The sequence below is a fragment of the Zootoca vivipara genome, chromosome 2, assembly GCF_965207765.1.
Source record: "Zootoca vivipara chromosome 2, rZooViv2.hap1.1, whole genome shotgun sequence".
In the NCBI taxonomy this organism is placed as follows: domain Eukaryota; kingdom Metazoa; phylum Chordata; class Lepidosauria; order Squamata; family Lacertidae; genus Zootoca; species Zootoca vivipara.
Genome location: NC_142584.1, coordinates 57,291,099 through 57,304,111, shown reverse-complemented (window position 1 = coordinate 57,304,111; position 13,013 = coordinate 57,291,099). Strand labels below are relative to the sequence as shown.

The 13,013-nt window shown below is 38.4% G+C and overlaps 1 protein-coding gene across 4 annotated transcripts in view; it reads right to left on the bottom strand.

Annotated features, from left to right (window-relative positions):
* Positions 1 to 2,298: 2,298 nt before the first annotated feature.
* The window catches only part of SPOCK1 (SPARC (osteonectin), cwcv and kazal like domains proteoglycan 1), a 425,281-nt gene continuing 414,566 nt past the window's right edge, over positions 2,299 to 13,013 (bottom strand). For 2 of the 4 annotated variants that reach the window (XM_088661937.1, XM_088661938.1), the window contains exons 11-12: positions 11,088 to 11,168; positions 2,299 to 10,836 (exon numbers count right to left, since the gene is read on the bottom strand). In XM_088661937.1, coding sequence (XP_088518063.1) covers positions 11,092 to 11,168 — 77 coding nt within the window. In that variant the 3' untranslated portion in view covers positions 2,299 to 10,836; positions 11,088 to 11,091. The remainder of the gene's footprint in view (positions 10,837 to 11,087; positions 11,169 to 13,013) is intronic. The other 2 variants (XM_035105504.3, XM_060271660.2) reach the window with 1 other exon arrangement.

Below are 13,013 nucleotides of genomic sequence, written 5' to 3'. Positions count from 1 at the left end.
AATACATCCCAGCATGATGAAATCAAGGTAATAGCCCCCTGAAATAAACGAGGTCTGACTATAGCAGAGGTCATCAATGTGGTGACCTCCAGATATTTTGGGCTGCAAATCTCAGCATCCTTGACCATTGGTCATGCTGAGTCGGGCTAATAGGAGTTCAAAACATATGGAAGGCACCATGTTGGTATGAGTGTGTTAGCTCTGCTTCCATCATTGTTTAGGTCATCCTCTAAATCATGGTGAAGAAAATTCTGAAGTTGGGAGCCTCTTGTACTCATGAAAGCTCCCCACATGCTTTCAAACTCTGGTTTTCCAGAACGATGAAAGAGGGGCAGAAGTAGCGCACTCTCTGAGTTGGAGGGCAACTGAAAGTATGGTGGAGTGGAATTAGGCACATGTCTCCACTTCCTCCCTCACATGTTTTGTTTGAGGCAAGTATAGAATTCTTGAAAAGGGCTGCAGTCTTTGTCTCCTACATAGACACACACAAGGGACCCATGAAACTGTCTGGCAAAATCCTGTTACCTACCTGCAACTCCCACCACTGCTGTCAACACTCCTGGCCAGGCCACTGTAGCTCTTCTTCATTACTTGCCAGAATTCATGTTTCTAGCACTGCTGTGCCAACCTAAGATCTGTGGGCAGCAATCCAGGCTTCCCTGAGGAGGAGCAAAAGGAAGTGGGTGCTGGTAAGCAGTAGGGCTGTTGCTGCAGAGTTGTGCCCATTGCTGTGCCCACCAAAGATCTAAACTGCTTAGTGCTCAGACTTGTGTTTTTTTTAAAAAAATTATAAAATGATTTCAAATATTCAAACAAACCAAAAGCCAGCAAAATAGTCAGTTATACTTTGTAATTACTAATAGGAGGTAAATATGCTTTACCTATTTTTTTTCTCTTTACATGTAGGTGAGCATGCATGTAAAATCCATTGACAACTGGATAGTTTTTGGTCAGATTGATGGCCTTCACAGAGCAATTGTTCTGTTTCTGTAGTTTTCTGTGTCAAACCTGTTCTGTATTAAATCTTTAATAAAAAAAGAAAAAGAAAGAAAACTGTTCTGTATTTCCCTGTATTATCTTTTTGTCCATGGACTTTGCAAAAAGTGAGGCTGTTGAAAATGTTGCTTGCAGAGCCCAGAGGATATCTGAATTGTTCGTTGTTAAAGCACAATGGTGGAGGTTTTTTTTAAAAAAAAGTTCAAAATTTCATTTAAGCTTTTCTTTTTAATCCTACGTTGCTCCCAAAATTCTTCAGAACTCTGCAGGCAGTGTTTTAGATAGCGTCACATTGTAAGGCCTCTTGGGAGGCCTGTAACAACCTGCAACAGGAAAAAAGCCACCATGTGAAAGATGTCAGCAAGCTTTAAAAATTTCAACCAAGAATGCACACCACTCTGGAGGATCAGGAGAACCCTCAGAGTAGCTGGCAATTGCTCCCTAGGGTTATAGACATACACTTTCCCAACTTTACTTGGATATGCTAGGGAATTGAACCTGTGAGCTTTTGCATGCAAATCATGTACTTGAGCTAGAGCCCTTTCCTCCTGCTTTGAATAACATAACATGCCTTTTATCGATCATGGTGGGTGGGTTTTACCTACTATCAATTAATTTCCAGGTGAGAGAGATTAGCTTTCTCCAGCACAGATTGCAAAGTCATTCTGTGCAGTTGTGAAATTGCAGCACCCACACCCAGAAACAAATTGCTTACTTTAGTTATACTGTTTTCATTATAAGCTAGTAATACTGCATAGGTTTTTCCTTGCAATGCTTATCTTCCTCGTGGGGGATTCTTAAAGTGGTTTTTTTTAAGGCATTAACTTCAGTCCAGCTAAAGAAAGCCTTATGTATAAGCTAGAGGGATGTGAAAACTATCAGCCCTATTTGTGGGTAGAGAAGCTGCCAGAACATTCATTATACATAGTACTGAGCTAGGTAAACTAATGGTTTGACTCGGTACAGTATAAGGGAGTTCCCCAAATCTGTTTCACCAGAGCTACATGCATGGAGCAGTTCTAGTGATGTTTGTATGCATAGTTAAATAAAGGCCAGTGTAGATATCTTCAGTTTCACAAAGTGCCAACAAATTGTAGCAGAGGTAGTAACAGGGTCTCCATCTGTCTTTCAGGTTAAGTGAGGCGTGGATTGCTATAACTTGGAGGGAAGTTTGGTCCAGATCTTGCCTATCTTTACTTCATACGACTGCATTAGCACATATTTTTCACTCCAGACAAAGTGGTGAGTTCTACTTCATTATATTCCAGAAATTTAACAAAACAGAAGTCAGACAATGGGGACTCGCAGACAAATTAAAATTTATTGAGACAGACAAAAATGCAACTACTTAGTACTACAATTCAGCATTTACAATTAACCAAGGAAATCAGCAACATGTTCACATTCCATTTAAAATCTTCATGGGGGGAAAAAAGCATTCATAATTTACTATGCTACTCTAATTAACTATGATATTGTACATTCCATCTACAGTAGGGACATAAAACTTAAACACTTAATATCTGGATCTCTCCTTACAACGCTACACATTAAACAGTAACGGACATCAGCAGCATTGAGAAAAGTATAAAAAGACCAAATACCACCTACTGTAGAAAGGGCTCTTTGATATGTATTAACAGTACAAAGCAGTCTGTGCAATAAAAGACAACTGAATGGCAGAAAGAAGAGTCTGCTGTAAAAGCCATGAAATTTCTATGAAAAAAAGAGAGTCAAATACTGGGAGTTCTGGTGGTCTGTTGCAAATAATGACCCTAGATTTAGTGGACACAATCCGGCCAAATTTAATGAGTTCCCATTGATTTTAGTGGGAGAAAATTAACCACATGCTTAACAATGCCATTAACTAACATCAGTGTGACTTAGAACACCAGCCAGCCAAAGTTAAGATGTTTATGTCATTTGCTACCTGGAGAAAATGGTATGAAGTTTCTAATATTAAAGTATTGACTAGCAGATTGTGTTACTTCTTGTACGACTGTTGAATGTGAAGTACCGTTACATATTAACATAAACTCATAGGCAACAATTCAACACAGAGGTGCAGGTTTGATCCTATGTATGTTTAAATCAATGCAACATATTCTAGTGTGCATAGAATTGCCCCTTAGCTATCTTTTAACTCCACTGAAATCAGTGGGTTTATCTCACCTAATTCTGTGCTGGATTGCGGACACAATGTAGTTTTAAATCAGGTGTGAAAGAATGCAAAGCACAATGGAGGCTAGAAGTGAACAGATGTTACCTTTTGTGAAATCTGTAAAAAGAACACACTGAAGCGCAGTACAAAAACCCAACAAGGCTCCAAAATATTTATTTTTTTTGTAAAGTATCATGAGAAAAGAATAGGATACATCCCTCAAAGCTTACTTCCTTGAAAGTCATTTAAATACAGGGAATGATTGGCTTGAAAACTGCCGAGTAGCCTTGTTCTTTTTGGTGTTGGAGGCTTTTTTTTTCATTGCTCATAACTTTTTGGAAGGTCAGTAATTTGAAGGAAATGCAGTATTTTAGCTTCCAATGGAATCAGAAATTAAGTCAAGCTGTAGGCAAGTTAAAAGCTTTAGATTATCATAAGGGAGAAATAGAATAGGTAATTCTGCTGTGGGATAGAAGAGCCTGTGGCTCTACTGTATACTGCATTAAAGGCCTTATTTCTTTAACATTTTAATGATCTGGAGTATCACTTTTTTTCTTGAGGCATGCTGTGAAATGGGGTGGAGAGAAAGTGAGAAGAACTCTGAAACATGAATACATAATGATACTTGCACCAACCATGTTGACTCTTGTATTAATTATGAACAAATATGGGCCAAGAATTTGACAAAGATAACCAGTGTTGTTGATATTCTGGTTTACAGGTTTTTAAAATAATTCCATTGAATTATCAAGATTTGTTTTCAAATCAACCTTTTTGTTATATTGGCATTTCCAGAAAACCAACAGGCATAATTATGGCGAGGGTTGTTTGTTTTCTTTGGGAGAACTGATATTGGATGCACCCTCCCTGCCATTGCAGAAACTTCCATGATACTTGCTCCACTGATGTTACTGATCCGTAGGGCTGAAAAGGGTGTGTGCTAGAGGTGAATTGGAGCTGCGCTGGGGGAAAATTAAGGGACGTTACGATCTGAAGAATACATAGATTTCCACGAAGCCTGACATGCCCCTGAATCATGGATAGTTGTGAGACCTGTCCCTTTTCAGTGGGCTGTGAAGAACTGTAAATGATTCAGCATGTATTCAAATAAGTACTCAAGGCATTTAGTAATCCTTGAAAAGATACTGGATTGACTCCAACAGATGTTCACTTGCACAATAGGATTTCAACTTTTGCTCCTTCCATTCTATAGTCACCTCCTGTTGTTGTTATTTTTTAAATTTGTATTCTGCCCTATACCTGTAGATCTCAGGGTGGTTCACAGCATAAAATCATACGCACCTCCATCTCCCTTTGGAGCAGATTTTGGGGGAGCATGGGTGTGGGAGGAGAGGAAGGGGAAGTCTTGCTGCTTCTACAACATTGGATTACACTGTTGTGATTAATGTATGCTGAATTGCAGACTGACTGGATGCTTTGTTGAGCTAACAAAGTAAGTTTATTGCATGGTGATTGACTGAAAAAACAACAACACTATTTTGAGTTGTAGTTTGCAAAAATGGTCAAAACCATCCACCCTAACATAAAGAATGAAGATGCTGTTCTAAATGATGTTTCTGATGTGTAGAAATATGCAACCATTTGCTTGGCATTGATTTTAGGAGTCTTTTTCAATAAGCACTTGAGCTTTTCCACTTACGTTGTGCAAAGCTCTCAGCCTAACTTATCAGATGAAGGCAAATATCATGCAAGAGTATACAGCATGAGCTGACTATGGCCACATTCTGTAATCAAATGCACATATTGAATGCCACTGATTTAGATGAAGTAAATCTCTGCTCTGATCCATAATGTATTAGATTATGTTACATTTGGTTTCTTATGACCCTTCTCACTGGTGGAAAAGTAAACCCTTTGAATTCACATTTTATATTACTAATATTGAGAAGTGGAAATGCATACTTCACCAGAAGTAGTAAGGATGAACCATGGTATGTATTCCACAGTTCAAGCACCAGTTGGTAATGATATGGCATGCCTAATTCATGTTCCCAAATAATGTTAAGGTGAGAGCCACATCTGCACTTGAGTTTTTAACATTTTATTTTTGGTTCAGCAGTGCAAGCTACTGAACTGGGGAAGGATTAAGGAAGCTGGGGTTGCCAAACTGAAAGTGAACATCCTCCCCCATGTTAACCACCTTTTCTACTTTCCTTTAAACTAGATTCCTGCATTACTTTTAAACAGTGACTAATACAAATGTATATTGAAAAACAATATTCCCCCAGCCTCTGAGCTCAAATAGATATGCTGTGCCTTGTTTTCTGTTCAGATAAACGTCAAGAACATCTTGAAGTAACATTAAGGTTATTCATGTTTGGATAGGAGAGCATAGCCCTTCATAAATGTGCATAGCTATTTAATTTTACTGCTTTTGCTGTGAGGGAACTGGTGAATCTGATGAGCTTGGGAGAGATATATGCTGGGTGGAATTCCCATCGTTCCCAACCATTGGCCATGCTGGCTAGGGTTGATGGGAGATAGAGTCCAGCAACAGCTGGAGGGGGGGCACTACATTGGCTACCTCTGTGCTTCACAGTGTCTTGCAAATTTGGCATTGGCTTTTCTGTGTGCTTTTTACTTTCTCATGCTCCATCATTATGTATACTGTACATGTAATGACATCCAAAAAAGGTGGAAGCTGGATTCTATGCATGGGTCACCTTTGCTGGCTGCAATATATACTCTGACTAGAATTAAAAGGATCAAGTCAGTTGATATGAAAATTCATGCAGTCTTTGCAGTTTAGTATGTGGAGCTGCCACTAAGTTTAGTAGCTAATTGTATGTAGCTTACTGATCTTAAAAAAAATATGATTTAAATGAAACAGAGATGGAAAGCTGCACTTCCCGAGACAAATCCACAATAAGGCTGGGTCCAGACTGTTGTTGATTGAGCCTGCTGCTGACTCATACCACTGTATCAAAATTATATATACTATTGTATAAAAAAGCCTATTGTACCCTGTTTCTCATATTTTAAGACATACCCATAAAATAAGCCATAGCAGGATTTTTAAGCATTCAAGGAATATAAGCCATACCCCGAAAATAAGACATAGTGATAGGCGCAGCAGCAATGCCGGCTGCGGCAGGAAGAGGAGGAAAAAAATAAGACATCCCTTGAAAATCAGCCATAGTGTTTTTTTTGAGGAAAAAATAAATATAAGACGTGTCTTATAATATGAGAAACACGGTATGTTCTTGCTATATGGCATAGCAGAAATTAATCATTATATTTTATCTGGTAGAGGTTAAAGCCATTAGAAGTTATAAACAAAGTAATTTTCATGGAGGTGAGGACAGGAGACCTATTAATGTCTTGGTAAGCCAATATTGTAGGTACATTTATTATTTCTCCCCCGGAAAATGTAATGAGAAATGAATGACAGCATTTATCCTGTGTCTTGATAGAGAACTCAAGAGAATCTGTCGTGGCTTTGGATTGTGTTAGTTCTGCACTGTTGCAGAATGGAACAAAAAAGCTTGTGCGACTTGCTTGGTAGCTTTGCCATCTTTTCCTAGTTCCTGAATCTTACATGGGCAACGGGGGGGACAAATGGTTCAACAGACGGTGAAGCTGAGGCATCATGAAATAGATGACACTGCAACTTTTCATTGCCTCTGAAGGCACCACTTCATTCTGCTTCTCTGGCATTGCTCTAGTATTTTGCTAAGGGCTTTACTACAAAGGATTCATTTTTCCTTCAAATGCTATTGAGAATCTGACAAAATTGTAGGGTGCTGCTTCTTCAGGTTTTCCACCTTTAGTTACAATAATAAATGGAAGTTTTGTCCTTCACCCTTTTCTGATTTTAATATTTTCTCTCCAGACAAACAGGAAATCAAATAGCTAGAATTTTAGAGAATGATTATAGTCTGCAGACAAAACTGAGTTTGATTCATCTTTAACAGCTTATTTTTAAATGTACTAACTCTCAGGAAGATTATTGAATCTAAGGACATTGCCCGTTTTCACTTTTGTTAATGAATTCTATAGCAATAAGTATGAAGTAATCGGTATTATCATGGGTTTGCTTGGGAGGGGGGAATTGCTGGGAAAGAATTTGAAATGATTCTTAAAAGAAAAAACAACACACTTTGTGTTGGTTAATTTTTATACATACAAACCCCATATAAACAAAAGCCATAGTGTTTAAGACAATGAGCCCAGCAATTAAGCATTTGTGCTAAAGAAGCAACATTAGAGGAGACAGGGATTATGGGGTTTTGTGTGTGTTTATGTGTAATGAGATGAATTACATCATTAATACCACAACTGACTTTAAGATTTAATCTGCAGGGTTGTTTTGTTTACTCACATAAATAAAATGTCCCTGCTCCAGAAATTAAACTTCTACTGTATCCTGTTGAAATCAGTAGGTTAGGTATGGTATGGCTAAAGTCTTTTTTTATTGATTTCAATAGGACTTGGCTATGATTTGGAGCTGAAGAAGGCAGATCAGTTGGGAAAGACCCATGTGAGTGGCCTCACCCGTGTGGTTTCAATATTTACACACACACCAGCAATGATGGACTTCACCAGAAAGCAGCTGCATTCAAGCTTCTCTGTGTGCGTAGCAAGAACAAAGGCTAAATTGAAACTTTATCGTAAGTATATAAAAGATAATAGCACTTCTCTGCAAACACAGTGAATTTGACTTCTGCAGGTTTTATTAAATTAAGTAGGTAAGCAGTATGGTGAAAATTATAGCTATGTTGCAGCTTCTGATTGGACATTATTACAGTAGATGACTTTTATTGTATACTAGTCCAGCCAGTGTCCAAAAACAGCTTAATAGTGCACCCCACAAAACCCATATTCTTAAAACATTTAGTGGTTAACATCACTTTTATGTGGAAGAAAGCCCCATTAATCTCATGTAACTTACTTTCAAGTGTGAGCTCTGGATAACAATGTCATTAGCTGATACTCTGAGGTCCTTTGTGAACCTGGTAACTCACAGGAGTGGAGTGGTTGTATACCAGCAGCTGCCCCCTACCCCTTAGTGTGTTGTAGATGGCCTATTAAGGATAGCTACATGGCTTTACTTGGAGATGGGCAAAGTTGAGGAAGAGCAGAGCATCCACAGTCCCCTTGCCTATGTCCTTTTATAATAGCAAGGAATGGACAGTGCATTCCTCGACGAGGATTGGGATAGAGGTCAACTGGCAATTAGGGCAGAGCCCAATGGCTTCATTCACCAGGCATTGGATCCTACCTTAAGCACAACAGCACAGGACACAATTTGCATCACTATGGCTAAAGAAGACAGAAAGGCCAAAGCAATTGTGTGGATTTTCTTCAGTGGAACTACAGAGTTTTTAAGTGTGTATGATGTACATTTCTGGATTGTAGCAGTGGCATTTTTAAAAGTCAAAGGACAACCAGCTTATTTAATTACTGGAATCCATTGAGCTCAGGGTTTCAGGCTAAGGCTGTATATCTGGGAGGTAACTTCTCAGCTGGATATTATCGTAATTTCACAAAGCCAGTGAATTTAGGCTGCACTTGTTGGGAATATTAAAACAAACTTAAATGCAATATTAACATAATGACATTTGGCATTACTATTTTTGAAGGGTCCATTAACAAACCAGACCTTGTGTTAAAATGAATTGTTAAAAAACAGCAACCCCAGACTTCAGCACACCAGAAGCAAAAGGCATAAACAAACAAGAGTATCACACACAGCAAACAATAGTCTGAGGATAGATGCCATTGTGCAGCCGCCTGAAAACTGTATAGAAATTCACACTAAAAAATTAGCACTTTCTCACAGAAATATAAGCTTTCTTTAAGTGTACAGGCCATGTTCATTTCTGGTATAACAGCACTATAATTGCCCTGATCAACAAAAGTGGTATGGTCCTTAGTGTTTGCAGAATTTAAGACCTATCTGGCATTTATTTCCTTCCATTTAATGAGAAAAAGATGGGGCTTGTTATAAATCTATCTTTCCCCTCCCAACCAATCATAGATGCTCATCATGTTTTGTCCTTGCATGGACAGCTAACATAATAAAAGGTCTGCAATGGCAAATTCATTTCCCCACACTGAATGGCAATGGGGAACAATGAGATGCTGCTATGGAGATATAAGTATGTGGAATATTTTAATTACATTTTCTGCTGGTTCATATGTGTACGTATTACATGTCATATTAACCAGAAACGCAACTGCCTAAAGATGTTTTCTTTTTTAAAACTGAGCAAATATCAACAATTTAAAATAAAGGGAAGACAGCTTATTACTCTGATGGTTAGTGCCTCTGACAGCTTCAGCACTTCCAAATGAGGATTCATTTAGAGTAAATGAAGAAAAAGTGTTTTCAGCAAAACCAGTGGTATGCTATCCAGGAAGCAGAGGCAGCTTGCATAGCATTAGTGCAAACTTGATCAAAGCAAAATCCAAGACTTGCAAGCCTGCAAAAAACGATTGTAAAGAAATGCCTTTGCAAAGCATTCCTTTTTCGCATGTTTTGAAAGGCCATTCCAGGCTTGTTTCGTTTGCTAAAAGTTGCGTGCATATACTATACCAATCATCAAGATCATGATGCTTAACTTAAAGTGAACTAATTTTGGTAAATGGTCATCTGAGATCTTATCCTGCACTACTGGTGCGGGGGAGAACTTTCATTGAGTTCTGCTAAAATAAGACAGTGGTTCTGCCAACCATGTTAAAGAAAAATGAGGAGGAACTAAAATGCAATTATTTCTGACTTAAAGCCAGTGGCTGAACAAACCAGACTGTTAAGGCGATTTTGATATTTTCAAACAAGTTCCAGATGGTGACACAGAAAAAACCCCAAACCTACCTGCTTTTAACATTAAAGTAGCAAAACCACAGTAGTAACAACAAATGGCACAATTAAAAAAGATCAAGTAATTGAAAACTTCAGTTCTGGTAACATCAGAGGAGCCCAGTGCTTGGATGTGCTGACCCTCTTGCTATGTTCCATATTCCATTTTTATAAAAGACGCATGTGAGCAGATTAAGCTATGAAAGTCACCATGTCAGTGAAATAGAACAATGCTTACAATTATGCCAGAAAATAGCTAGTCAGGTGGGAAAGCTGTCTTCCAAATTAAACACAGTGTACTAAATTAAATTGAGTGGAGAGATAATTGCTTCCATCCAGCAGTTTGCTGGCTAAAAGAGCTCCAATGGACATGAGTGTGCCAAGTCCCACATGTGCAAGGAGCTCCCACATGTGAAAGGTCTTCCCATTTCACTTCAATGTCAGGTTCAGCTCTGCATGCTCATCTCCATTGTGCTTGTGGAGTCATGCCCAGCAGTAAAGTGAAAGGGAAGCTCAATTGTAAGGGATACCTGTGTGCATATTGGAATGCCCAAACGGGTTTAGATTGAGCTCCATATGCAATGCCTGATGTCTCAGTTACCATTGCAGAGATACGAAATGACTTGTGATATTGTGCAAAACATGAGTCCTCAGAGTTATGGGAACTACCATATATAGCCAATTTCATCCTCCTTGTCGTCATCTTCGTCTTCATCATCATCATTAGCTGCTCTTACATGGATCTTCTGTTTCCCTTCTTGGTCCTTTTTTGCTGCTTCATGTTCCTCTTCCAGATCATCCAATAATATCACTGATCCACCACTCCCGAAATCCCCTGAGGTTTCTTGCTCCTCTTCTGCAACCAGGAAGAATTCACAGTTTTACTTTAAGCCCAATTTTCTATCAAAACATGTCAATGTTCTTATTATTTAAACTACTTAATTAATCCCTCCCCCTAACATGTCTGCTTTTTAAAATATAAGATAACTAAATAAATAGTAATACATTTTTACACAGTAAAGTGCTCAAAGTAATATACAGTCTTCTACTACACCCACAAAAGCACATGTTTTCAGGAGGAAGCAATAGCTGAAGACAGAACCTTACATCTCTAAATTGTTGGTTCAAATCCATTCCAGGTCAATGGTGACTGAAAGACACCACCATCTGATGAGTGTTCGAAGAGATCTGAAATGAGTTGGTGGTCTCAGTAAATTGCGTACCTCATAAAAACCTCACCACAAACATCACCAAGTGATATCTTTCTTTCTGTCCTGATATTGTCCAGAAAAAGTTGGAATGTAAATTGGCCTAGAAAATCTCATAGTGCCAGGCGTGGTCCTGCCAGCTGAGACAAATAAGGGGTTATATTTGAAAAGGTCCATTTCTATTGCCTCAAAATAACCAGGCTGATTTGCTTGTCACTTTACTTGTTCATTTAACTCTGTGTTTTGAAGTTTTTTGTTTACCTTTATTGGTATAAGTTTAAACAATAAAATCATACAAAGTCATCCAAATGCATTAATAATCCAAACACATACAATATATAAAAGGCTTGGTGTTGCTAATAGGTGACAATAAATGTTCTTTCTGGGCAGTCAGAGGCAATTAAGTGGCAAATTTTCATGTGCAATTTTGTCTTAAGTCGTAATGAGGCTATTAAAACTGACACCTTGCTATTCTGATGTCATTATATACTCCTGTGAGTCTACTAGATTACTGTTTTTTTCAAATTTGGTAGATCCTAGGCATTCAAACACTGGGTTCCCTGGTGCTCCCACCACTGCTAATTTCCTCCTGCATTGTGAACCTGTAGAGGTGTGCTCAGTATGCTATGGAGCACATGAGCACCTTTGCAGGTCTGGCCCTGTGCTCTGCCAAACTGAAAGTGTGCCTCTGTAATAAGCCCCAGAATTCTTTGCAGTACAAAGGAGTCTCATGGCAGATACACATATATCCCTTCTCTTGTAGACAATTCCCTCCCATCAGATGTCAAAGAGAAAAACAGCTACCAGATTTTTAGAAGACATCTGAAGGCAGCCCTGTTTAGGGAGGCTTTTAATGTTTAATAGATTATTTTATTTCATTTTTCTGTTGGAAGCCGCTCAGAGTGGCTGGGGAAACCCAGCCAGATGGGCGGGGTATAAATAATATATTATTATTATTGTTGTTTAGTCGTTCAGTCGTGTCCGACTCTTCGTGACCCCATGGACCAGAGTACGCCAGGCACTCCTGTCTTCCACTGCCTCCCACAGTTTGGTCAAACTCATGTTCGTAGCTTCGAGAACACTGTCCAACCATCTCATCCTCTGTTGTCCCCTTACTACTACTACTACTACCTTTCTTTTCTCTAGCATTTTTGGGAAGGAAGAGCACACCACTAGAATTATTTTCAGTGCTTGAATTCTGAAGATGAAATGTCATGCCTGGAACTTTTATTTATAGGAACTTCAGGGCTTCAAATAAGACTATAGCTATCAAAATTAGGGCTATCGAAACTGGATGAATCTGCCCATTTCCACTCCATGTCAATTCCATGTTTCCATTAATTCTATTTTATCCTGCTTCTGCAATAGTCTGTAGGGTTTTTTTAATTGTACAAAAATCCATATTCATATTTAAATATGCATTTTATCTCAATGTACACATTTCTAAAGAAACTTACCTAAAAATATGCATTTTAAAAATACATTTCGGTTGTTTTGAGCTGAAAACAGCATTGCAAAATTCAGAGAACTGCGAAATCTGAAATCTTATTACATTATGACCTGTGTATTAGTTCTCCTGGAGGTACAAATTCGGTCAGTTCACTTAAAAATGCAGACCAAATGTAATTCTCCTCCATCCCTACATGTTTGTAGGACTTGGCTTTTAAAAGTTTCAAAAAGACATTTTTCTTATGCCAAGGTGTTTCATTATAAACTCATTTTCTCCACTAGAAGAGCTGTAGCGATTGCAATCTACTACACACATTTATATTATGTGTACATGTGCTCCTTGTGGGGTAATTTCAGCAGCAATTGTTTGTTCAGA